This window comes from Diplotaxodon limnothrissa, linkage group LG14 (assembly GCF_057381915.1).
Source record: "Diplotaxodon limnothrissa isolate DT_005_m linkage group LG14, D_limnothrissa_male_GT1.1, whole genome shotgun sequence".
In the NCBI taxonomy this organism is placed as follows: domain Eukaryota; kingdom Metazoa; phylum Chordata; class Actinopteri; order Cichliformes; family Cichlidae; genus Diplotaxodon; species Diplotaxodon limnothrissa.
In genome coordinates, this window is record NC_140609.1 from 18515149 (window position 1) to 18539138 (window position 23990).

At 38.4% G+C, this 23990-nt stretch overlaps 2 protein-coding genes across 2 annotated transcripts; both read right to left on the minus strand.

Annotated features, from left to right (window-relative positions):
* Window positions 1–982: 982 nt before the first annotated feature.
* hacl2 (2-hydroxyacyl-CoA lyase 2) lies at window positions 983–7150 on the minus strand. Its single transcript, XM_085371693.1, has 14 exons — window positions 6740–7150; window positions 6103–6304; window positions 5304–5431; window positions 4939–5189; window positions 4675–4774; window positions 4485–4582; window positions 4098–4234; window positions 3603–3737; window positions 3279–3393; window positions 3002–3171; window positions 2747–2817; window positions 2583–2654; window positions 2124–2229; window positions 983–2024 (listed from the first exon to the last, which is right to left on the minus strand). The coding sequence occupies exons 1-14, from the start codon at window positions 6851–6853 to the stop codon at window positions 1846–1848; spliced, it is 1878 nt and encodes a 625-aa protein (XP_085227819.1). The 5' UTR covers window positions 6854–7150; the 3' UTR covers window positions 983–1845.
* Window positions 7151–8151: 1001 nt separating this feature from the next.
* Window positions 8152–13601, minus strand: LOC146618701 (beta-galactosidase-1-like protein 2). Its single transcript, XM_085371694.1, has 18 exons — window positions 13435–13601; window positions 13184–13252; window positions 12976–13071; window positions 12774–12882; window positions 12599–12691; window positions 12425–12506; window positions 12224–12288; window positions 11954–12038; window positions 11603–11740; window positions 10899–10979; window positions 10686–10792; window positions 10067–10213; window positions 9908–9979; window positions 9525–9603; window positions 8917–9004; window positions 8616–8730; window positions 8362–8478; window positions 8152–8262 (listed from the first exon to the last, which is right to left on the minus strand). Exons 1-18 carry the CDS (start codon window positions 13596–13598, stop codon window positions 8152–8154), a joined length of 1818 nt encoding a protein of 605 aa, XP_085227820.1. The 5' UTR covers window positions 13599–13601.
* Between the last annotated feature and the right edge of the window lie 10389 nt (window positions 13602–23990).

Here is a 23990-nt window from a genome sequence, read left to right on the forward strand (position 1 = left end):
AGTAACAAGTTTTATTTAAGGAAAAAAAAACCAACAAATGGACCTGCTTTAAAATTCAAACCCACAAAGGGGAGATTTACAAAGAGCATTTGAAAGCAGCAGATTTTCTGAGCTTTTCTTCCCGTGTTACGTCCAGCTAGGCAAGACGTCTCTGTACTCTATACAGATGTTATAGAGAATCTCGAGTTAATACTAAGAAATAATTTCTATTGATTTATTTACTTGTGCAGATTTTACCTTTTAGGGACAATAAAGCATGTGAATTCGTCTTTCTACTGACGTCATATATACGTGGAAATAGATGTGTAATGTCCCGAGATGAATCAGTTTGTGTTCAAAGTCTTGTGATTAAACATCACCAAAATAAATAATGACGCTATCAGGTGCAACTTTACTTTTTATTACTTTTTTGTAAATTAAATTTCTTTATTAATTTTTATGAAATTATTCTCAGTTATAAAGACTGCGGTGGTCTTCAAAACTGACGCTAAATTCTACATTTACATTGTTTTATAACGTATGCTAAACAACACGTCAGCACAGACTTTAACAATACCACTACTGCACTGCCATCTCCCGGTTGAAATACTAACTGCACCTAGAGAAGAATTTGGGGCAAAAGTCACCTGTTACGATAAGCACGATTCGAATCTTTAGCGTTTTTAAACTGGTTTGTGTTGATGTTGCGAAAATACAAAAAGTACAGAGATGTTTATGCGTTGAGTAAAGGCTTTGTTGATGGGTGATGCAGAGATAATGAATGCTTGCTGTCATTACAAACTTCTGTAAACATGCCACCTAAAACATCTAAATCAGTTTTACATAAATAAGTAAATAAATAAAAAACTCACATTACCTCCTTTCTTAAAAATTTATTTCAGAATCAATCCAAATTAACATTTTATGATTAAAATTTCAACACACAATGTGCCAAACAAGACAACAGTACATACAGGAGTGTAATAACTGATGTGTTCACCTGGTGAGTAAATATCTTACGATAATAGTGCAATCCAAACTGTGTACAGGCTTAGCCCATATCACTGCAAACAAGTTAGTATCAAATATTGTTTAGACATATAATCGAATCAGCAGACACGTTTTCAGTCTCTTCATGGCAATGCATTTTGAAGATACAATCAAACGTTATGAAGGCATACCGTTAGTCAGTTATCAACATTCAAAAACAAAATGTTTTCCCCATTCTACAAAGTGATTTCCTAAATTATAAATTATGAACTACATACAGTTCTAAGATGCCTTGTGTCCACATAAAAAGGCTATGTGTTCATGTCAGAACAGGAGAAAAAGGCATACTGGTAGCTAATGCTCTCTCTCACACGAGTGATTTCATTCACTGTTTATTTGCAAAAGTTGTAATCGGCTGTTTAACCGTCAAAAACTGAACCACAAAATTTCCAAACAGGAATAATCCCTTAACATTCCCTTTTACCCCCCTTTAAAAAAAATGCAGCAGCTATTCTCTGAAAATTCTAAGCACAGACTGTATCGTTGTCTAGGCTGGCAGGTATGGAGCTATGTTTTAAGTGAAACTTAATGCTAAATATCTGTATCACAACAGGGAGGATAACAGTCATAACTGATATATAGTGGATTTGCTATGAATTCATTGCTAGTCTGATGGAGGAAATAATAAGTGATCCAAGAGAGCTCGGCACACTAAAAGGTGATTTATCAGAGTGAATTATGGCTTTAAGTGCACTAGCAGAGATTGGATCCAGGTCACACTAAAAGAATCCTGCACAAACCTAGATATTAAGAGTCCATCAGGGTAGCCAGAGTTAAAGGATAAATAATGCATGGTTACTGTATTACACAGATATTCTATATCGAAATAGAGCCATCTCTAAAATTGGTCTTCCCTATCAGAACATTGATAAGTGCAGCCTTGCCCTCCCGGGCATCCCTCTGAGCTTGTCTGACGATATCATTTAACTTTTCTTCATTTTCAGAGCCTATAAGGTAGCCCTTACCACCGTAGCCATCTGCCACGATGTGATAGTCTGCAAAAAGAAGAGAATTTACCTTTTAACATATGCCCAGACATCACTGAGTGTATTCTACAACCAATCACAGCACGAACATGAACATTATAAATCTACCTGTATATGCAAGGCCGCATGCCACGTTGCTGCCGAGCATAGGAACCTGCTCTCTGGATATCTGACTCCAGCACGCATCATTTCCCACCAGAGCTATCACTGGTGTCTGAGGTGTGAAAAGCAGAGCATGCATTATCAAAAGACATCAGCAGAAAAATATGCACACACAAAAAAATGAATGCTTAAATAAGCTGTCGTGTCAGTGGTCCATAGCGGTCATACAGCAAGTATGAAAACATATTATGTAGTGCATCTTTCCATTGTATGACACAAGAACTGAGTCTGTGATGTTTAAGGCCGTACACACCAGTAGCTAACACTTGCATTATTTTCATTTGGTTTTGATCATTAGATCTTTCTCTAGACCACATGTGCACTGATCCTAACTGACTACTGTTATCTACCTTGCTTCCATAGATTACATACATGTAATCTAAATAGGATTGTGTGTGATTTTACCTTGTGTCTAGTGAATGTGTCAAACTCTGCAATACTGTATCCTAAGGAGCCATCACCATAGACTATCCACACCTGAAACAAACACAACATAGCTTTTGTTTTTAAAACGTCAATGATTTTTTAAACTGATCATCAGATGATCAGGCAAAGCTCCCCAGACATACCTCAGATTCAGGCCGGCACAGTTTAGCCCCCAAAGCAAAACCACCTCCAACTCCCAGAGTCCCAAAGGCTCCTATAGGAAAGGAATGAAGAGCAAGATTAAAACATCATGATTGCAACTAACTCAGAATATAGTTATCATCCAGCCAAAACTTGTGCACTATGGATTTTTGTTTTACTTATAAAGCTCTTGGTTTAAACAACCAAAATATTTCATTGTTTTAATTAAACTATTTGCTTTGTCAGCAGCATCCTACCTGGATCGAGCCAACACAGAGGTCCTCTTGGTTTCATTATGTAAGCGGCACTTCCTACAAAATCTCCTCCATCTGCAACAATGACGCTGTCCTCAGCCATCAGCTCATCCACACAATGGAGGGCTTTCAAGGGATTTAAGTGGTATTCAGTCTTCTCCTCAGCTTTAGCCCTGAAATAAAAAATAAATAAATTTTAAAAAAGCAACATGTTAGCTTTTGTGATGGTTACAGATAGAAGATTTTGCAATGCATAATTTAACACAACCCCACTGCTTACTTGTTTGCAGCTTCTTTGGTCGCATCCCCTGCTTTGAGGCTCTGAGGCCATTCCTCTGGACAGCGATGGCCCTTCAGCCCTTCGGAAAGTCGCACTAAAAATGATCCAGCATCACCTGAAAATACAACATACAGTTTTGGGGGTTTTTTTTGCAGTTGTTGAATTAATGTATTTATTCTTAGGTCCAACTCTAAAGAAAAAAAAAAAAAATCAGGAGTATGCTTATATTTATATGCACCACATGTACAATATTTTATGATTATCTAAAGATTTTTGAATCTTTCCTTCCTTTAAAGCTAGCATGAAATCAGGGGGCAAACATACCCTGAATTGCTATAGTTGGTTTCCAGAACATGTCTGAGTTTTTTAGCAGCTGTGTCTTGTCTCTGTTGACAGCGATGATCTTGCTGCGTCTGCTGAGAGTTCTGCCGTAACTCAGCCGGAAGTCACACACAGTGCCTGTAAACACGGTGCACAAAAGTCAATATTTCTCCAGGGATCGTGGTGAGCCTGCAGCTATACACACTATGTAAAAAACACAGTTTAACCTCTCTCTGTATCGCAACACATACTTCCAGAATAAATTAAATCCAGAAGGAGAAAAAAAGATGCAAAAGAATTACTGAAAAATTAAAAATGCAATCAATAACACTGATCCATCGTGGAACTTTGTTAAATATTTACTCCGACATATTTTGAAACGCAGTTATCCTGCACAATTTTCTTTAGATTATAATATTAATATTAAATAGGTTGGTCTCAAAATGTTATTTCTCTTTTTATCATTATGGAATAAAAAGGAAACAATGTTTGCCTGACCTGCCAGGACTACCACATCGGCTTCCTTCAGAGCATCTCGTCTGTTTTGTCGGATGTGGATGGGGCTGTCTTTACCCAGCAAGCCACGACACATACCCCCGAGAAAGCAGGGGATGCCCAGATCCTCCAAAGCCTTCCTGTTTAAAATAAACAAATAAATGAAATAAATAAAAACATTTTTTAAAAAGGGGGAAACCATTTTGACCAGATGTAACATCCAAGTAAAAATACCAAAATATAATTTCACTGATATTTGAAGACTGAAGAAAAATTTGCTTAAGGCTCACCACAGGAATAGTTTAACACATTTTAACAAACACTTCCAGTATCAACACCAAACAACAAAGAGTGGCAGAAAAATAAAAGGACACGTGACTCATCTTTTACCTGATGTTATCCACTGGTGTTGGGGGTAGTGTTGCTTGGCTACCCAGCACAATAACAGGTTTCTTGGCTCGACTCACCAGCTCTAGGCACTTTTGGATCTGGCATGCATCGAAAAAAATGTTTAAAAATGCTGTCAATCTCCAATGGCCAGAGCATTTACGTATTGACGAACATTTACTACAAGACTTACCTGATTGTCTGTGGCTTGAGGGATGTGAACGGGAAGTGGAGACATATCCCTGGGCTCCCAGGCTCCAGCAAAGAGATTCATGAGGTGGTTATGAAGGTACCTTTGAAGAAAGCAGACCACAAAAATCAAATAATTCAGAACATATGAACACACTTCTGATTAGGGAAGAATAATGAGGAAAGAAATTCCCAAATTATGATATTATAAAAGATGCAAACATTATAAATAACCCAAACAGTAGCATGCAGTGCAAAAACAACATACCATGAGACAATTCTTCCCATCAGGCCTTTGGGAGGGTTCTTAACAACAAACTCCTTAGACACCAGGTGGAAGGGGTAGAGCGTGTCAATGGGGAACTCTATGAAAACAGGACCAGGCGTTCCTGACTGAGCAATGGCCAACGCCTTCTTGACCGTAGGCACAATTTCTCTGACAGTCCTGATGGAGGTGCAGAACTTACACAAAGGCTTGAAGAGAGACATCTGGTCGATATCTTGCAGTGCTCCTCTGCCCTGTTCCGCAAACACAATTGATAAACACTGAAGAATGCTTTTTTTTGCCTGTCGTTTTACTCTGCATGCACATTAATATTGTGGTGGCATTAATAATATCTGAATCCACTCCACCTGGAGTAGCGTGCCAGCAGCTCCTCCAATGAGCAGCAAAGGAGATTCAGCCATCTGAGCATTCTTCACTGCGGTCACTGTGTTAGTGAGGCCTGGGCCAGCCGTCACAGCGGCTACACCAACCGTACCTGAAGCAGAAACAAGCATAACAGCTTGCTGTCAGAGCTATTACTAAGGTGCACCTACATTTATCTCTACCTTGTGTAGTGTACATTTTTGTTCCATTGCTGTGTAGTATTGTTGCTATAAGTTATGTTTTACTTCTGCATTAATTTATTTGAATCCCTCTATTCGTTTTGGTGCAGTAATAATGTGAATTTCTCAACTGGGGGGTAATAGGGGTGTAACAACATCTGAACAGAGACCAAAATTGTGAAAAAAAAACCCATCTTCTGATAGCCATGGGGATCTGATACTGTCCAGGTAATGCAAACTAGGACAGTAAGACACATAATGTTGAAAGACACTTTGTTCATGATCAAACCAAAATCAAGTGATCAGGTCAGGTTTTTAGCAGGTTTTTAAATTATTATTCATGCCACCTTAATAACATCTAAACCAAGCCATTGTTTCAAGGAAGTGTTAACTCCTTTTAGCCTCTAAGAATGCTGTTAGATGCACCTTTGCTTGATAAATCATAATGTCTGCAGGAGGTGGAACGCCTGCTGTTAAGACAAACCCTGACAAGACTTCAACGCCCACGTTTTGTTTAGAATAAGCTGTACGAACACAACGTGTGCGCACATTAAGAATGAGTCGTATCACTGGAGATGCATTTTCACGCAATCTAAACCTGCACCTGAAAGTCTTGCCACAGCATCAGCAGCGAAGACTGCAGTGGCCTCGTGCCTAGTGTCCACAATCCGGATCCCCATCTTCTCGCACGCCACCAGGATAGGTGAAATATGCCCACCCACAAGAGTGAAAATGTACTTGACCCCATGGGCGTGGAGGACCTCTGCCACAATGTCGCCACCGTGCTTGGAGCTCTTTGTGTCAGTCTGGAATAAGTAAAGAGGGACAGAATTAGGTTACTGCAGACAAGATCGTGGCTGTTGTAACCACATAAACAATCGTGCAAACTAAAATAAAACCGCTGTCTAATATAAAGAGCTGACTGTGCTCTGTAGGGCCACCTGTCACACTCCTTTTCATCCCACTGTCGTTTCCTATTATGCAACAACCGCATATTGTTCAGGGCTGCAGTGTTGATGTGGAGCCGCGGGGATCTGATAACCTTTGTGCTGGAAAACCACAAGGCTGGTCAAAGTTTACGTGAATAGAGTCCAGCTTACGCTTCAACACTGACTGCCTGTAGAAGACTTTTTTTTTTTTAAGTGGCCACAGATTATGCAATGACTGAAAACAGAGTGCATAACGAAGGATAGCACAGAAAGCACACAGATTACGGTGTTGACTTTTTTAAAAATACCTACTTTGTGGAACAATTGGTAGAGTATGCCAAGTTTGTAGGCTGCAAACAGTAGCCCACCCAGCACCAGGCTTGTAAAGGATCCGAGAACAATGCCGACGACTCCAAAAGGCTCCATGCTAGAATGCGGAAGCAAATCCCAATTTCTGAAAAGACACTACGGTAAATAAGCTAAACTTATATCAAAATCTATGGAGCTACCGGTTCAGCAGCTCACCGGTTCAAGCTAGGCTAATAAACTATGGAGCTTCTTCTACAACTGCTATACACCCATTTCAAAGGCGTACACGTGCAACTACATTCACTCAGAAGTTATAAAATTTTAAGTTACTCCGAGGCTCTGAAGGACATTTGGTCGTCTACAACTTGAAACGACCAGGTACCCTTACTTTACACCTGCGCCGACACAGAAAGAAATGTGACAGTTGATGGTAAAGCCGCCTGTAAAGGATATAGGGTACTTCCGTTTAGTAATTTTCAAAATATATGACTGCTGCTAAAGTTCACAGCATTTATTTATGGGGTATACACGGGGATTTTCTTTTCCAGTTGTTATTATTTTTCTGTAGCCATGAACGCAATAAAAGTTACACTTGTGTCTTCATTAGTTGCTGTGTATTTAATCGTATGCTCACATGTATGGCAAACATTGTACCTTTATTGTCAAGGTACAGATTTATTTCCGTCTTTAGTGAACGTGAGGGCGCTGTTCAAGCCAAGGACGGTCTCTAGTTCAGGTGTGTCAAACGTGAGACATAGACCTTCCCATTGCAGTAACAGATAAATAAACAAATGACAGAAAAAAAATCTTGTTTTTCTTTTTTTTTTTATTCTCTGCTATAGAATTCAATTTTTACAACGGGTTCACAGTGAAAAGGCAAAAAAGTATAATTTTAGCCATTTAATTATTTGTGTTGACAGATTTCTTTCATCGGCTATAATGTATCATGTCGAAAAGCTGAGACATACTGTTGAAATTGCACTTCTCGGGGATTTTAAATGTGTAGTTAAACTTCTATAAAACGACCGAAAGGGGATTTTCACTGATCCAGCCCATTTAAGATCCAAGTGTGCTGCATGAGCCACAACATGAAATGAGTTTGACACTCCTGCTCTGGTCAAATCAGGGACTTTACACAGTCAAAGGTTCAAGATGTGTAAAATGGGTTCAAACTGCATTATTTGTAGTGAGAGCAAGATGCATGTTAAATAATAAGTCGAGTGAAATCAGCAGATTGCATAGTAAAGGAAACAAAACAAAATGCAAGATTTTATAATTTGAATGAAAATATTTACAATAGATTTTATAGGCTAGACAGTATTAACATAATGAATCTATCAGTCTTTTAATGAAAGAGCATGGTTGTCTTTGTCTGTGTGTATGTGTTAAAGTTAGTTTGTTGTTTTACAGCATGTTCACAGCAGTGTGCAGAAAGGAAGTTTGTACACATCGATAACCTTTCCATAATCAGGATTTTCAGCAAACAGTAGTTTATCATGCACCCGTTGTTCCTCAAAGACAATAATCTGAAAGAGAGCAGAAAAATAAACATAAATTAACTAAGGTTCTTTAGTTACAAGTTACACTTATAATTCATGTTCCATCTTTTGATATTACACAGGTACCTCATTCTCTCCACTTCTAAGCCAAGGTGCTGGGAGATAAAGGAAATGCTGGGGGCCAATAAACCAATAACGTCCAAGGTTCTGCCCATTGACAAATATAATGCCTTTACCCCAACTCTGTGGATAAATACACTATCAACAAACAGAAACTAGCCAGCCAGCCAATACAGCATGTATTGGGTTTTTTTAAAGAAAAAACCCTCTAGCTTACTTGCTGGTTAGTTAATGTTTTCCACACAAACTGTTATACTCACACGAAGGCTGACAAAGGTGTCTTTGGGAGGGCCATCGACACAGAGCCTGGCCTGGAAAAACCCGGGGATACAATGTGACTTGAAGTCAGTTTTCCATTGGCCTGAATTTGTTAATCTAAAACAAGAGCCACAAAACACATACTGTTATCAAAGTGCACATTGAATCTATACAAGGAGACTCGAGCAATTTTTGATTGAATCTTCCCTTTAACATAGACAATGAAAAGGTACACTTAGAAACCTGCCATTCTAAACACTGTACGATTTTGGCAAGAAAGACGTTTTAATCCAGATAACAGACCTTTTTATAAAGCTGGGCTTCATATCAAAGCAGGAGATGGAAAATCCTCTCAGTGGAGTGTTGTTCAACACAATGTCTCCCACAATACCTGTAATTTGAATTATAAACTGAATATTCCTTACAGTTATGTCGTTTATACGTTACTTTAAATGACTTATATATATATATATATACACATGTAAAAAATAACTAGTCTTGATTGCAACTGATAGGTTTAATAGTGCATGCAGGAAAAAAAACGTGTGTCCTTCCAACCTCATTAGGAAATGAATACTTTTATTTTACTAGCACTATCCACAAATGTGGATGTCTAACCAGATACTTACTCTGGATTTTATTTACTTTTTCTTCATACAAAACAAAGGCAAAAAAAATAAATAAAAATAAAGCAGTAAGCATAGAACATCTTTTAGGACTTAAGCTTAAAAAATATGTGCCCTGGCCTGAAAGTCCATGCAGCTATGCAATCTGACAGCAGAAGTATTATTATCAGTATGAAAATTTGCTGAATTTAAATTGTAAAACTTTCTGAATGACATTTTGTCAAAAGACTGAAGCAGTCACTTTGATATAGCTATGTAAAAAACACACAGCAACATGTGGAATACCTTTGCGCTGTTCATCCAGAGCTTTCCCATAATTCACTCTTCCACAGTTCTCCACAAGGAAGCTTAATGTCCTCTCCCCCTTTGATATACAAAAAATTAGTGCTTTAAATGTTGAGTATAAATAAAAGATGACTATGTACAATTTTCTTTGAGTCTATGAATATTCCAAGTCCTAACACACACGTCTATGGACTGTGGGGGTAAATCATAGTGTGCAAAGAGAGTTTACGGCCCAATTAACTAATGGCACTATTGTGTTTTGTAACTTCACTCCAAAGACAAATTTGGGGGTAAAATGGGATGATTAAGCATATTAACCCTAATCCTTAATTTAAGTATCACTTTGTAAAGTTCAGAGTAGATACAGAAAAAATGATCAGCACCTTTCCATCAGGGAGTGCAACCTCATGAGTCTTATAGTCCAAACAACCAACACACTCCCTGTTCACAAAAACCTGGAAAAGATTGAAAAGTCACACAGGCAGTGTATAATTATGCTGTATTTTGGATCTGTGGTTACTTTATCACTGGTATGCTCTTACCACTGCTCTGTCTCTAATGTTGTTCCTGGAGTTTAGGGCGCCTCCACCAGTGATAGTGGTTTCATACAGTGTATAACCATATGACTGACCATTGTTATTGTTCACAGGGAGATTCTCCATGTTCACTGGCTTGTCTGACTTGTGCGGCTGGAGAAATGGGAGGTAAAATCAAGTAAATGGTAAAACATTAAGAAAAATTTAAGAATTTGAAACATAATGCAATTTGATCAGATCTCTTGCTGCATCACAACACATGGGGAAAAAACAGGAGTAGTGTTGTGGCTTGAAAATTACAGTTTCTTAATGTAAGCTTTCACAAGTGCTCATGAAAGACTACCTGAATCACATTCAGAAAGGGGAAGAAACATAGCTAAAGGAGAAGTAAGGTCAAACCTAACTGCAAGTTGTGAGACATCTGTCTTAAGCATATAAGCAGCAAGTTGCCAGATTGCTGCACAAAGACACACATGCTGATAACAGCAGCGTCATGTCTGTTTGATACTCATTGTACCATGTTTGCTCTCCTTCCACCAGGGACCCCATATTTATCTGCTCTGATCTAGTTTTGTCAGTTATACTATCAACTCTACCAGATGGGCGCTTGTCATCTGCAGCTCACCTTGTCGCTGAATTGCAAGATGTCCCACAGTGACAGGTGTTGCTGGATAAAAGCAGGGCTGTAAGCTTTCCTTTCCGGAGAAGAGGGCACTCCAGGAAGAGGCTCAGCTGTGAGTTCGCAAAAACATTCAGTCATGCCTGAGTTAGACATTTTAGTAGATTTACATTGTTTTTCATAAATTAAAATAAATATGGATCCTTAAGAAGAACTTACAGTGGTACTGGCTGAATAAATTCCTCAGGTGGTGATATTTTGGAGTGCAGTCCCCAGCTTCAGATAGGGGAGCATCATAATCTGCCAAGAAACCATTGAGACCGCTGACTTTTTAAAATGAAAAGATATTAAACATTTAAACGAGCAAAATTTTGGTTTTATTTTTGGAGAGCCGTTATGTTGTCTGTGTTTTCTGCATTGATTTAAACCACAGCTAACAAGCTGTATTATAGTACATAAACCATGCCCCTTCCACGTTAACAGATTTAACAGGGGTCAAATTAAAACAAAAAAGTCCACTTCAGATAAATTTCTCCCAAAGTTATTTTGCTCTGTTTGAAGTAGTTCTTATTTACAATCAAGAAGTAAAACTTTTCTTGTAAGAGTGCTTGCATTTATGCAGCACTTTTCAAAACAAAGCGAGAATAATATGCAGTAATATTAAAGAATACCAGGGGCAAAAAATAGGAAAAGTGAAAAGTGAAAAATAAATACAATATAAATGAAGGGACCAGGTCGTGTAGGGCTTTAAAAATCAGCAATAAAAATCTTAAACTCAATTCTAAAACTAACAGGTAGCCAGTGAATGGCTGCAAGGACTGTTGTAATGTGTCACTGCTGGAAAAGATATCCCTCAAACATGTAAAACACTTCTTTGTGCTTTGATCTCTGGGCTCTGGGGTCTAAGGTTAATCCCACCCTACCGTAACTGGTGACCTGAGATTTGTAGGCGCCAAAGTCCATTGCGCCGTTCATGAAGCCAAAGCTGGTTCCGCCATGAAACATGTACAGATTAATGGAAACGCCTCGATCCAAGATCTCGGACACCACAGCCAGCATGTCTGTCATAAAGGGCAGCACAGATTTTCCACTGTAGCAGTGTGTGACGACATAACACACAAAGACCAACAAGCAGCAATATATGGAGTTTTAAAGTGCACATTTACAATCTGCCTAAACATTTCAAATAAATAAACACTTGTCACTTTGAATCTTGTCATAAAATGAACATATGCTTGGAAAAATTGTGTGACTTAAAAAAAACATTTGCAAACCCTCGGCGTGGAACACGTGATGATGTTCTCCCCAGACATCAAACCATCCAGACCAGTACTCCATTACCATTAGAGGTTTCTGGGGCTACACAACAGAACACGTGTATTAAGTAGGCTCTATCTTGCTCCTCACTGTCACAGGCTGAATAAAACATTACCATCAATTCATAATAAAAATCCCCAAAGTATTTCTCAGTTGACTTAAATGTCTTTCAGATTGAAATGTCAACCTGTCATGACAATCGCAGATCATCGTTGACCATCACTTACCTGTATGTCAGCCAAATGTTGGATGGCTCCAAATGAGAGTCTCTGAAGGTTTATTGTTTTTAGAGCTGAAATAAGCAAGATGTCACATTCTCAAACACGATCCAATAACAAGGACAAAACCATAAAGTAAAAAGCGAACAAAGGACACAGACAACGATTGTTTGTATCTTTCTTTAGCTCAAGGTTTATCAGTGTTATTACCTCCTTCCACCCCTCCACATCTTAAGCCTTCCCAGTTGTCTGAAGTCATCAGAAGCTCTTTGATCCCTCTGGACTGGAGACACTACAGCAAAAAAGACAATGAAGGGTGCAGGAATCCATCATGCTGCAATGTCACAAACCATTTTAATGATTAAAATTGGCAATAATACACACATTCTTTATAAATGGCATATATTTGTCATCTTTTGCAAATGAGCCGTATTCATTCTCAACCTGGACTGCAATGATCGGGCCGCCTCCTTCAAACTAAAAAACAAAACCAAACAGAGAAAACTCTAGTTATTCTTTTGGCTTAAAATGTAGTGAGAAAACAGCCACCTGGACTTACCATCAGAGGCTTGATAACTGAGATGAGCTTGTCAAAGTACAAGTTGACAGCATTTACGAATCCAGGATAAGTTGTCCTCAACTGCATCTCTTCATCTTGTAGCAACCAGCTAGAGAAAAAAAAGAGGAACAAGAGAGAAGACACGGTGTGGTATACTGCGTATTTATGGAACAGCTTCAAATTGATGGGAAGATGATACTACCTAGGCAACCCGCCCAAGTCCCATTCAGCGCAGATGTAAGGTCCAGGACGCAGTATAACCCAGAGACCCAGCTGTGCTGCCAAACTGACATAGGCCCTGAGACAGGCACAGATGCTTCATGCTCTTTTCAGAAATAAATACTTTGTATGTCTTAAAAAAAAAAAAAAAGTAGTCCTACAAACGTAACACATTTAGGTGGGAAACTTACTTAAGGTCCAGCTGATCCTGAAAATTAAATGTTCCCCTCTCAGGCTCATGGAGGTTCCATGGCACATATCTGAAAAATAAAGCAGCAAAGAATATATTCTTTGTATCATCAGCAATAGTACAGTGTATAAGGAGGAGAAATGTTCAACAGGCCTTCCACATAGACCCTAAACTGGTTTCTATTTGGCTTACTTCACCAAAAGAACAGATACTTGTGATTTAAGGCGTACAGAATGTGCACTGGGAACGTACGTTGTGAGTGTATTGAGACCACAGGCCTTCATCTTCAGCAGCCTGTCCTCCCAGTAGGCTCTGGGGACACGGAAGTAATGGACAGAGCCTCCCAGGATGCGGAAAGGCTCTCCTTCTAGAGTAAACTGAGACGAGTTGGCCTTCAGTCCCTCTAAACGACTCATTCTTCTCACATCAAGGTGATGTCTGAGGGGGAAAAAAATCACTAACATATAATCTAACAGAAAAAAGTTCATTTTTTTAAAGCAGGTATTGCATGCTGGATTATGGTGTTTTTAAGCTGTGTCAAAGCATTTGAAACATTTTAGCATGACATTACAGTAACAAATGATGCATTTAAAACATTGTAGTACCTGCAGACTGCACAAATAACGCATACATTTTAGGTAGAGTAAATGGAAAACCTTACCAAGACTTAACATGAAAGTTGAAACTGCCAGCTACATCAAAAACACTGTCAGTGCTGTGGCTTGAAGCTGAGCTTACCAGAGCGCATTCGTGGAAGGGGTGGATGGTGCTGGGAGGCCTCAAACACTGTGGATAAGGGAAACTATTGTTGTTTTAGAACAAAAATATAATAGTTCTCTCTCTCTCACTCTCTCTCTACCCCTTAGTCTTTGTCAGTGAAGCACTGCCTTACAGAAAACAGAAATCACACTGTACACAGTAATGTTGGTCTCTTCATATTTCTTTGCTCAGTTTTTACATGTTTTGTTTTTCTCGGTTTAGAGGGCAAACGGAACAACGTCCCATTAACAAAGTGTACTTGGTAGGAAATGCTAAAGGTTCAACTTTATTGAACAACTAATTGTTCAATCAGTTCAACTGTTCAGTGTAATTGCGGTTACAAACATAACTTAAAGTATGACCAGCGAAGGCAGGTGGAGTACCTTTGTTGAGACTTCTGGTTCATCCACGGTGCTTGTAACAAGAAAAGAACAAGAAGTTCCCTGTGAATGAAAATTTGCATTATGAGGTTAGGGGCTGTTCACAATTATTTACCTTTTTATAAGCGCACAAACAGGAACATAGGAGTAGGAGTTTAATGGCTGATTGACATATTCTGAAGTATTTTCTAGGCATTTGATTACACCCGCCAGCACCATCACACATTCTTAAAGAGTGGAAGTACCTCTCTAACCATATGGACAGGAGAAGTGGTTTTGTGTGCTTCTGCAAGGGCAGCTATGGCGAGGCCACATCCCAGTGCACACAAGGTGGAATCAGGCCATTCAAACTGTGAAAGAGACCAAAGGGTGACAGGTGGCTGTTCTCTCAACCCTGAGCACACAGGCCATTGCAAGACACCAGCTGGAAAGACTCTTGGATCTTTAGCAGCCCTGAAAGTGGCACCTGAAAAACTGTAACGCTAACAGCTGGGCTTACTGCTGGTGTGTATATCCTAAAAAGCAAAATTATGTTTTGTTTTGTTATTCTAATGTAAAGTAATTTTATAGCATTGTGTCAATCAATAAAGTTAGCTGCTGTTGTAATTTCTATAGCTTCAAATGTATCTTCACCAAACAAAGCAATAATGAAAAAAATGTAAAAATTCGGGAACATTCCCTTTCCCCCTTATTTGCCTGTTTTATCAGGTTTACACATATTTATTACACCTCATTAAATAGCATTCTGGATTGATTGCTTTCCTGCCAATAACATGGATTTTTATTTATTTATTCATTAAAATAACACACAAGACAAAGTCAGCCACTAAAAAGACAAGGGTCTGTCTGTAGATCCCATTTTAAAAAAATCTGTCATTCAATAAATTATTTACAAGAATTTAGAGTGCTCTCCGTTTTCAATGAGCAGGTGAACTTTTTGGTGGTCCCTAAGTATCTACCGTAGTTGTCGCGTTTCATTGTAGTGATGGGATTTCCGGATCTTTTTAGAGAACCGGCTCCTTCGGCTCACTAAAAAGAGTCGGTTCTTTTGTCCCAACTGGATCTTCAGGTTGTTTTGTTGCTTTAATTAACTAATTATGGACAACAATATAAAATTATGCACAAAAGGAATTAGTAATGTAAAAAAACGTGGTTTTCTTTATATATATGTTTATATATAAATTAGAGATGGACCGATCCGATATTACGTATCGGTATCGGTCCGATACTGACCTAAATTACTGGATCGGATATCGGAGAAAAATAAAAAATGTAATCCGATCCATTAAATATCACGAAAGCACCTCACAAAACTTGCAACACGCCGTAACTCACCTCAGAACGTTAGCACGTTGGAGCAGTATGCATCACGTGATAGAGCGGCTGTGGCATGCGGGACCTGTCGGTGGTCTGGATAGCATTTGGAGCTTCGCTAGCAACCTGGCATTTCATCTCCGACAAAGTTATCCCCGAGAGAAGTAAAGCAAGTGTGTAAGTCCATCTCTGAATGTTTGTAAAGCATTCCCACGTTAAGCTTAACGAGCGACTGCCTCTCGCTCTCCGGCTGCTACTTCAATCATGAAACTGCTTAAATGATCAGCTGATCGGCTTTTCTGTAGCGAGTCCGTCTTTCTTGTTTGTTTTTGGCCCACTTTGCACCAGAAAGAGGAAACCAGCGGCTGAACAACAGCAGCACGTTTAAGCTTGATAAGCTGTTGTTAGAATTTATTTAATATTACTTTCTACACCAGGATCGTTTTCTACGTAGCTGACGCTGGTAACTGTGCAGGGGCGGATCTAGCAAAGTTTAGCCAGGGGGGCCGATAGGGCATTAACTGGGAAAAGGGGGCACAAAGACATACTTTTCTTTCTTATTCTCATTTAAAATGTCTAGCTTTTAATAAATAATTATCTGACACCCAAAGTTTTAATTTGATGTAAAACGAATAGAAGTCAATTACTGTATATACACAGCAAATCCAGCATGTCCAAATTAACACTGTCGGATTTGATTTCAACACTATTAAAGTGTCTATATGGGTCCACACCAGAGAGTGTTAATTTAACTCTTTTTGGAGAGTTGGTACGTTAACTCTGATTTAGTGTTAAACACCAAATCTGTCTGGAGTTGATAATTTAACACTTGGTGTTAAGAGTTTATATATTAACTCTCAAAGAGTATTTTAGTTTAACTACGTAAGAGTTATCTTCTAATTCATTCTAAAAAGCGGGAATTTTACTGTTCTGAACTTCTAGAAATTTCTTTTGGAAATAAACATTTACTAAAAAGATGCAATGGTTTTTGAAAAACATTTATTCTGACTTGTGCACCACAATTTCAAAACATTTTCTGAAAGATGTAACAGTATACATGTTCTCACTTTCATTAGAATTTTGTTTATCAAAAGGTCTGACATAAATAACAGCATTCTCAACACTTATTTCTTCAATACAATATGCATGTCCTTCATTCATCCCTTTATGGAACTTCAACGCACTTCTGCTCTCCCCCATATTCCATCTTCACAAGCATATCCTGTGCAGAGATTGAATAAAAATTAGTTGACACTAATTAATGGCACAAATAATCCAGTAAACAATTGCAGCACAGTAAAAAAAAAAAAAAAAGGAATCCTCTTTGAGCCATTACTTGTGTAAAGTATTTTCCCAAAAGACAAAGACACAGGCAACAGGTAATACTGAACTAAATGTAAAACCTCAACCTTTTTAATTTTTACCTAAACCGTGTGCACAAAACTCTGGAGGGATCTATGCTAACGTAGAATCCAGTCAGGACGTCAGCTACTGCTGTTTGCTCGCTTTTTTTTTTTTTATGGGCGATCGTTTTCAGGCTTCAAGTAGCACCATTATACCAACATTTCACATTCTAGACATTGTTTTAGGTGTATTTGACCAAAAGTTTGACTGAAAATTCACATGCAAGCTTTTTTCAAGGCTGTGGTACAATACCTTTCAGCTAGCTAAAACAGAATATTATGCTATCACCGAGCAACATGGCTAATGCCTTCCACACAGCTTTGTCTCAACTCCAAAGAGCCACAGAAGTAAAAGCTCATAATAATAATTGAAACAATCTTTGAAAAAATGACTTACCAAGCATGGCAAACAACTCAAATATGTAGAGCAAAATATTCTGAAACGGCTTCACTTCAGCTTCGATTGGAGCCGTGCTGGGGGCGGAGTCTGTGAATTTACTCTATTGGTGTCATAGCCCCTCTAGGAGTTCAGAGTTAAGAGGTCAAGAGTTAATGTTTCCATTGTAACACCTCCAGATATGACAGAGAAACACTCATTTTTAACACTCGATTTTAACTACTATCATTTTACACCTCAGAGTTACATTAAAAGAATGTGACTCTGCTTAGAGTAAAATTAACTCTACTTTTGCAAGAAGACTATTAACACCAAAACATTTAACACTTTTGAATTTGCTGTGTAGTGACTATTAAGTCTAATATATATACCCTAGTAAGCTATAGTACTTTTTCCTTTGGGAAGGTACCATCTGTGCAGTCTGCAATTTTGTTGAAGAAAGATGTTGAATCTATTTAATATTTCTGTGCATTTTTTTTCACACTGCATCAAATTAAGGTTGATTACGTCGATTAAGCATCATGAGGTGGCGCGTGAGGGGTGGTTCCCTATTTTTTATTTATTTATTTTTGTTGTTGCTGGGAGTTGGAACCCTATTAGTTAGGTTGCTTAATATTTACGCTAAGTACTCTTTAAAATACCAGAATAGGGAGAATGGTGTAGGTCTAAGTTTATTAGATTGATCAGTATTGCTGAACTATGAAATATTTTTTTTGTATACAGGTATAACAGAATAGCTTTAGTGTAGTTGTTGTTTTAAACTTGAGTATGAACTTGCAGACTTGCAAAATGTAGCAAGATATTTTAAAAAACAGTTTTGTTGATTAAAAAACACTATATCGGATTCATATCGGTATCGGCAGATATCCAAATTTATGATATCGGTATCGGTATCGGACATAAAAAAGTGGTATCGTGCCATCTCTAATATAAATATTTATGAGGGCCCCTAGAGACAAAACTCGTACAAACTCCAAAACACATTTCTAGCGTTAACTGAACTTCCAAAACAGAGCTACCTAGATCACTTAAATTACACAATCGAATGCATATGTCTATTGTTTTTGTATTATCACACAAACAATCATATATATATATATATATATATATATATATATATATATATATATATATATATATATATGTATATATATATATGTATATATATATATATATATATATATATATATATATATATATATATATATATATATATATATATGTATATATATATATGTATATATATATATATATATATATGTATATATATATATGTATATATATATATATATATATATATATATGATTGTTTTGTGTGATTATATATTAACTGATCAAGCACACACATCCATACATATGCAATAATACTAAGTGCAATAATCCTTTCTGTCATCGTTGTATTTTTACTCAGTTGTATATAGTATTTGTATTCTATTTTTATCTTATTGTATATTTATTTTATTGTATTCTACTGTATATAGTATTTTATTCTATTCTGTACAGTTGTATACTGTATTTATTCTTATTGTATTCTAATTTTTGCCTCATAACTTTTGCACTGTCCACTTCCTGCTGTGACAAAACAAATTTCCCACGTGTGGGACTAATAAAGGTTATCTTATCTTATATATATATATATATATATATATATATATATATATATATATATATATATATATATATATAAACACCCAGCACGCCCCTGCGGGCGGTTTATCCTTCAAGCTCGGGTCCTCTACCAGAGGCCTGGGGGCTTGAGGGTCCTGTGCAGTATCTTAGCTGTTCCCAGGACTGCGCTCTTCTGGACAGAGATCTCTGATGTTATTCCCTCCGATGTTATATATATATGTATATATATATGTATGTATGTATGTATGTATGTATGTATGTATATATATATATATATATATATATATATATATATATATATATATATATATATATATATATATACACATAGTGGTGGTCAGAGGTGTGGACTCGAGTCACATGACTTGGACTCGAGTCAGACTCGAGTCATTAATTTTATGACTTTAGACTTGACTTGAAAAAATGTTCTAAGACTTGTGACTTGACTTGGACTTTTACACCAATGACTTGGGACTTGAATTGGACTTGAACCGGTTTACTTGAAAAGACTTGATATTTTACCCCAAATATAAAATTTAACATGCATATTATATAGAGATTGAAAATGTGACGTCATTCACGGATAGAACCGCAAAGGATTCTGGGAACTCGTGGCAAGCGGTACTAGCGCACGCAGGCTTTCAATTAAAATCAGTTATACAGCGATAAAAAGAAACACAAAAATGTCAAGAAGCTGTTGTATTATTAACTGCAATAGCCGGTCGCATGACAGCCACGGGAAGCCGACGAGTAAAGAGATCGGTTGTTATCGGATTACGTCGTTGAAGAGAAATTGTTCAAGCCATGTTTCCGAAGTAACAAAGACGCGACGGATGGCCTGGATTTCAGCCATTCAAAGATCAAATATAACGTCCCAGAACACTCCAGCTCACAGGTTAGTCTGCTCCAAGCATTTACACGAAGGTCAGTGTTTTTTAGTAGTTAATACGTCATTTTCACAACATAATTAGTGATATAGGTTACAAGCAAGTCTGGCGCTGAACAGAAATTGTCGCGCTATGCTTCTTTATTTATTGTGCATAAATAGTGAATTGTCCTGACACAATATTGCGTTTCGCTTCTGTTATTATGGTACATTGACAAAAACATATACTTTTCTTCAAAGGATAAAACAGGTTTTTTGTATCACTAATTGCCCAGTACGATTACAGCATACAGTATTATTGTCACTGCTACATTTCTGTGATGCTACCAGAAATTATTTCCACTACTAATTAATTACCGTTGAGCTCAAAGGTCCTATTAATAAACGGTTAAGGAATGTGTATTTATGACGACAATTTGTGAGACTGGTAAACTTATGATACGTACGATGGTCTTTCATTCTACACGGTGCATTTCAAGGTCCTGTACCCATCCGTCGGTAAACTGTACCTGGGCTTGTTGCAGTGACCTGAAGTTACTAAACTTCATGAGTGTATGCGCTCACTCCAAGAAGCGTATGATTATAAATATGCATATAAATATTAGGGGTGCAACGATATTCGTATCGATATTGAACCGTTCGATACAGTGCTTTCGGTTCGGTACGCATATGTATCGAACAATACAACATTTGTAATTTATTTTATCAACTTTCCTTCCGATGATGCTGTCTGTGTTGAGCGCTCAGTGAATCTGCGTTCGACTACTCCGCCTAGGCTGCACTGTCGAGCGCAGATCCACTGAGCGCTCAACACAGACAGCATAGTCAGAAGGAAGAGTGCAGGGCAAGCTAGCAAGACACATGGACCTCCCCCACCCTCATTCAGATCTGGCGTTTGGAATTATTTTGGTTTTCATGTGACGTATGACCCTGAAGGTAAGCGAGTCATGGACTAAAGTAAAACAGTATGTTGGATGTGCCATGCAATGCTCAATTACATGGGTGGGAACTAGTGTGTTAGCGCAGTTAGCTCGTTAACGTGTTGGCCGTCTAGCCCCACACACGGGGCGATCGGCGGTAGCTCGTTAACGGAGATTTGCAGTGTTGTGGCGTTAAGGTCATTTCAACGAGATTAACCTGAAAGCACTAGTGGGAACACAACGAATATGACTGCACATTTACTCCGACATCATCCTAGTGCAAAGACCAAAACAACAAGCATGCTACTAACTTTAGCCGAGTCATTTAGACAGCTGTTAGCACATGATTCTCCTTATGCTGCTGAGAATATAGCCCAGAAGAAGCGGATAGTATAGCTTTTATTTTGGAAAGAGCCATTTCTCTGTAATAAACTCTCTTTTCCAAAGATGAGTGATTCCTCAATCAGATACAGGGCTCGCAATAATTTTTTTCAGTCGGGCTACCAAAATCTATCTCTGCCCTGCCCGTCGGGCTATTGTAGGAAGGAAAAATATATGTCAATGCTTTTGCATTCTTTCAGAAATGTAGCTGGGTAATTATGTCATTGGCATCGGTGAGCCACTGTCAATATGTGACATATTGAAATCGCGTTTGAATTTGCGCTTGTTTTTTTGCTTTCACTTTGCAATCGTGCGAACTGTGTATAGAGAGCGACAGCACTGATCTGTGAGTGATGATAATTTGTGCACCAATTCCTCTGACATCGTCTTATTAATCGTTAGCTTACTATGCAAACATGACAAGTGAAATCTCCCGCAGCTTAAACATGTGAGAGGTTGATCGCGCAGAGAATCGCTGACCGTCATGTGAGTGTGTGTGTAAAAGCAGCAGTATATATATTTTAGTTCTGCTGAGCCAAATAAGACAGGTCAGGGTGAAGAAGTGACAGCCAAAGAAAAGCTTACCACAAAACGGAGAAGTTATGACAAATCAGACTATAAGGCAAAAAGAAAGTGCAGCTTTATGGTTTCATGGACAAAAGAATTTCTGTGGCTGCAATATGATGAGCTAAATAACCAGGGCTGCACATAAGTGGTCCGCAGGTGCGCATTCGCTGTCAAAATAAAAAACACGCACAAGGGTTAGGGTTAAATTTAAAAACTGTACTTTTGAGTTAAAATATCCATCCATCCATCCATCCATCCATCCATTCGCTTCCGCTTATCCTTTTCAGGGTCGCGGGGGGCGCTGGAGCCTATCCCAGCTGTCATAGGGCGTGAGGCGGGGTACACCCTGGACAGGTCGCCAGTCTGTCGCAGGGCCGACACACAGGGACAGACAACCATTCGCACTCACATTCACTCGCACATTCACACCTAATGGCAATTTGGATTTTCCAATTCACCTATCCCCACAAGCTGCATGTCTTTGGACGGTGGGAGGAAGCCGGAGTACCCGGAGAGAACCCACGCAAACACGGGGAGAACATGCAAACTCCACACAGAAAGACCCCGGCCTGATGTTGGAATTGAACTCAGGACCTTCTTGCTGTGCGGCAACAGTGCTAACCACCGTGCCACCGTGCTGCCTGAGTTAAAATATATATTTATAATTTTAATAAATGACAAATTAAAAAGGCATGAACATTTTTTTTGTATCGAAAAAATATCGAACCGTGACACCAAAGTATCGAACCGAACCGAACCGTGAATTTTGTGTATCGTTGCACCCCTAATAAATATGCTACGATGAGATAGCTGACTTCATCTAACTAGCAAATGTTGTCCAGGCTACGTTGGTGATGCAGTATTTTTTAATGTGTATGATATTTTTGTCATGCGATTTTAAAGCTGGTCCTACAACCGCATCCAAGAATAACATGCAGCTTATCTCAGAACTGTCGGTGAAAATTATTCTTGGAGCTAGGTTTAATTGAGCTGCATTTTAAAGAGGTGCAATTTCACAATTTGTGTATATTTTCTAAGTTCACTATTTTGTCATGTGTTGAGAAAAACACAGATTTTAAAATTACATGGTCTAATATTTACATTTAGCATATAACTGCAACATTATTTTTTCGTGTTTTTTTTTTTTAAAGACTCGAAAGGACTTGAAATTCAAAGTTTCAGACTTGTGACTTGACTCGGACTTTTACACCAGTGACTTGAGACTCGACTCTGACTTGCCTGACATTACTTGAGACTTGACTTGAGACTTGAGGATAAAGACTTGAGACTTACTTGAGACTTGCAAAACAATGACTTGGTCCCACCTCTGGTGGTGGTAGACAAACAGAAGAAGACGGCCGTAGTGATCGATGTAGCGGTTCCGAATGACAGCAATATCAGGAAGAAGGAACACGAGAAGCTGGAGAAATACCAAGGGCTCAGAGAAGAGCTCGAGAGGATGTGGAGGGTGAAGGTAATGGTGGTCCCCGTGGTAATCGGAGCACTAGGTGCGGTGACTCCCAAGCTAGGCGAGTGGCTCCAGCAGATCCCGGGAATAACATCGGAGATCTCTGTCCAGAAGAGCGCAGTCCTGGGAACAGCTAAGATACTGCGCAGGACCCTCAAGCTCCCAGGCCTCTGGTAGAGGACCCGAGCTTGAAGGATAAACCGCCCGCAGGGGCGTGCTGGGTGTTTTTTTTTTTTATATATATTCAAATAATTAAAGAAAAATTAATTTACCTGTTGCTACCACACACCCAATCCGATTGTTAGTACTTGCTGGCTTGTGTAGCCACTAGGTAACAAAAGCTCAACACGGCCCCTAGCATCCTGGAGCACTTGTGTTGTGTTTTGGAGTTTTGTATGTGCTTTGTCTCTAGTGGCCACTTTAGACATACTTTTATTTATTCACTCCACATAAACTGTAATAAATAAATTATAAAATACAAAAAACAACTATTTACATTTCATACATTTAAACTTTTAAGTAGTTAAATTTTCAGCTTTTTCCTTTTAAACAAATTTAAAGTGAAACAACACAAAACACTGCAAACCACAACACAATAGAATATGGGGGGGGGAGAACGCCCAGACCTTTAATTAAGGGAAAGGTTGTCACTGAGAAATATTAATGTCACACTCAACTGACTGCGTTTTATCTTCCCATTGCAC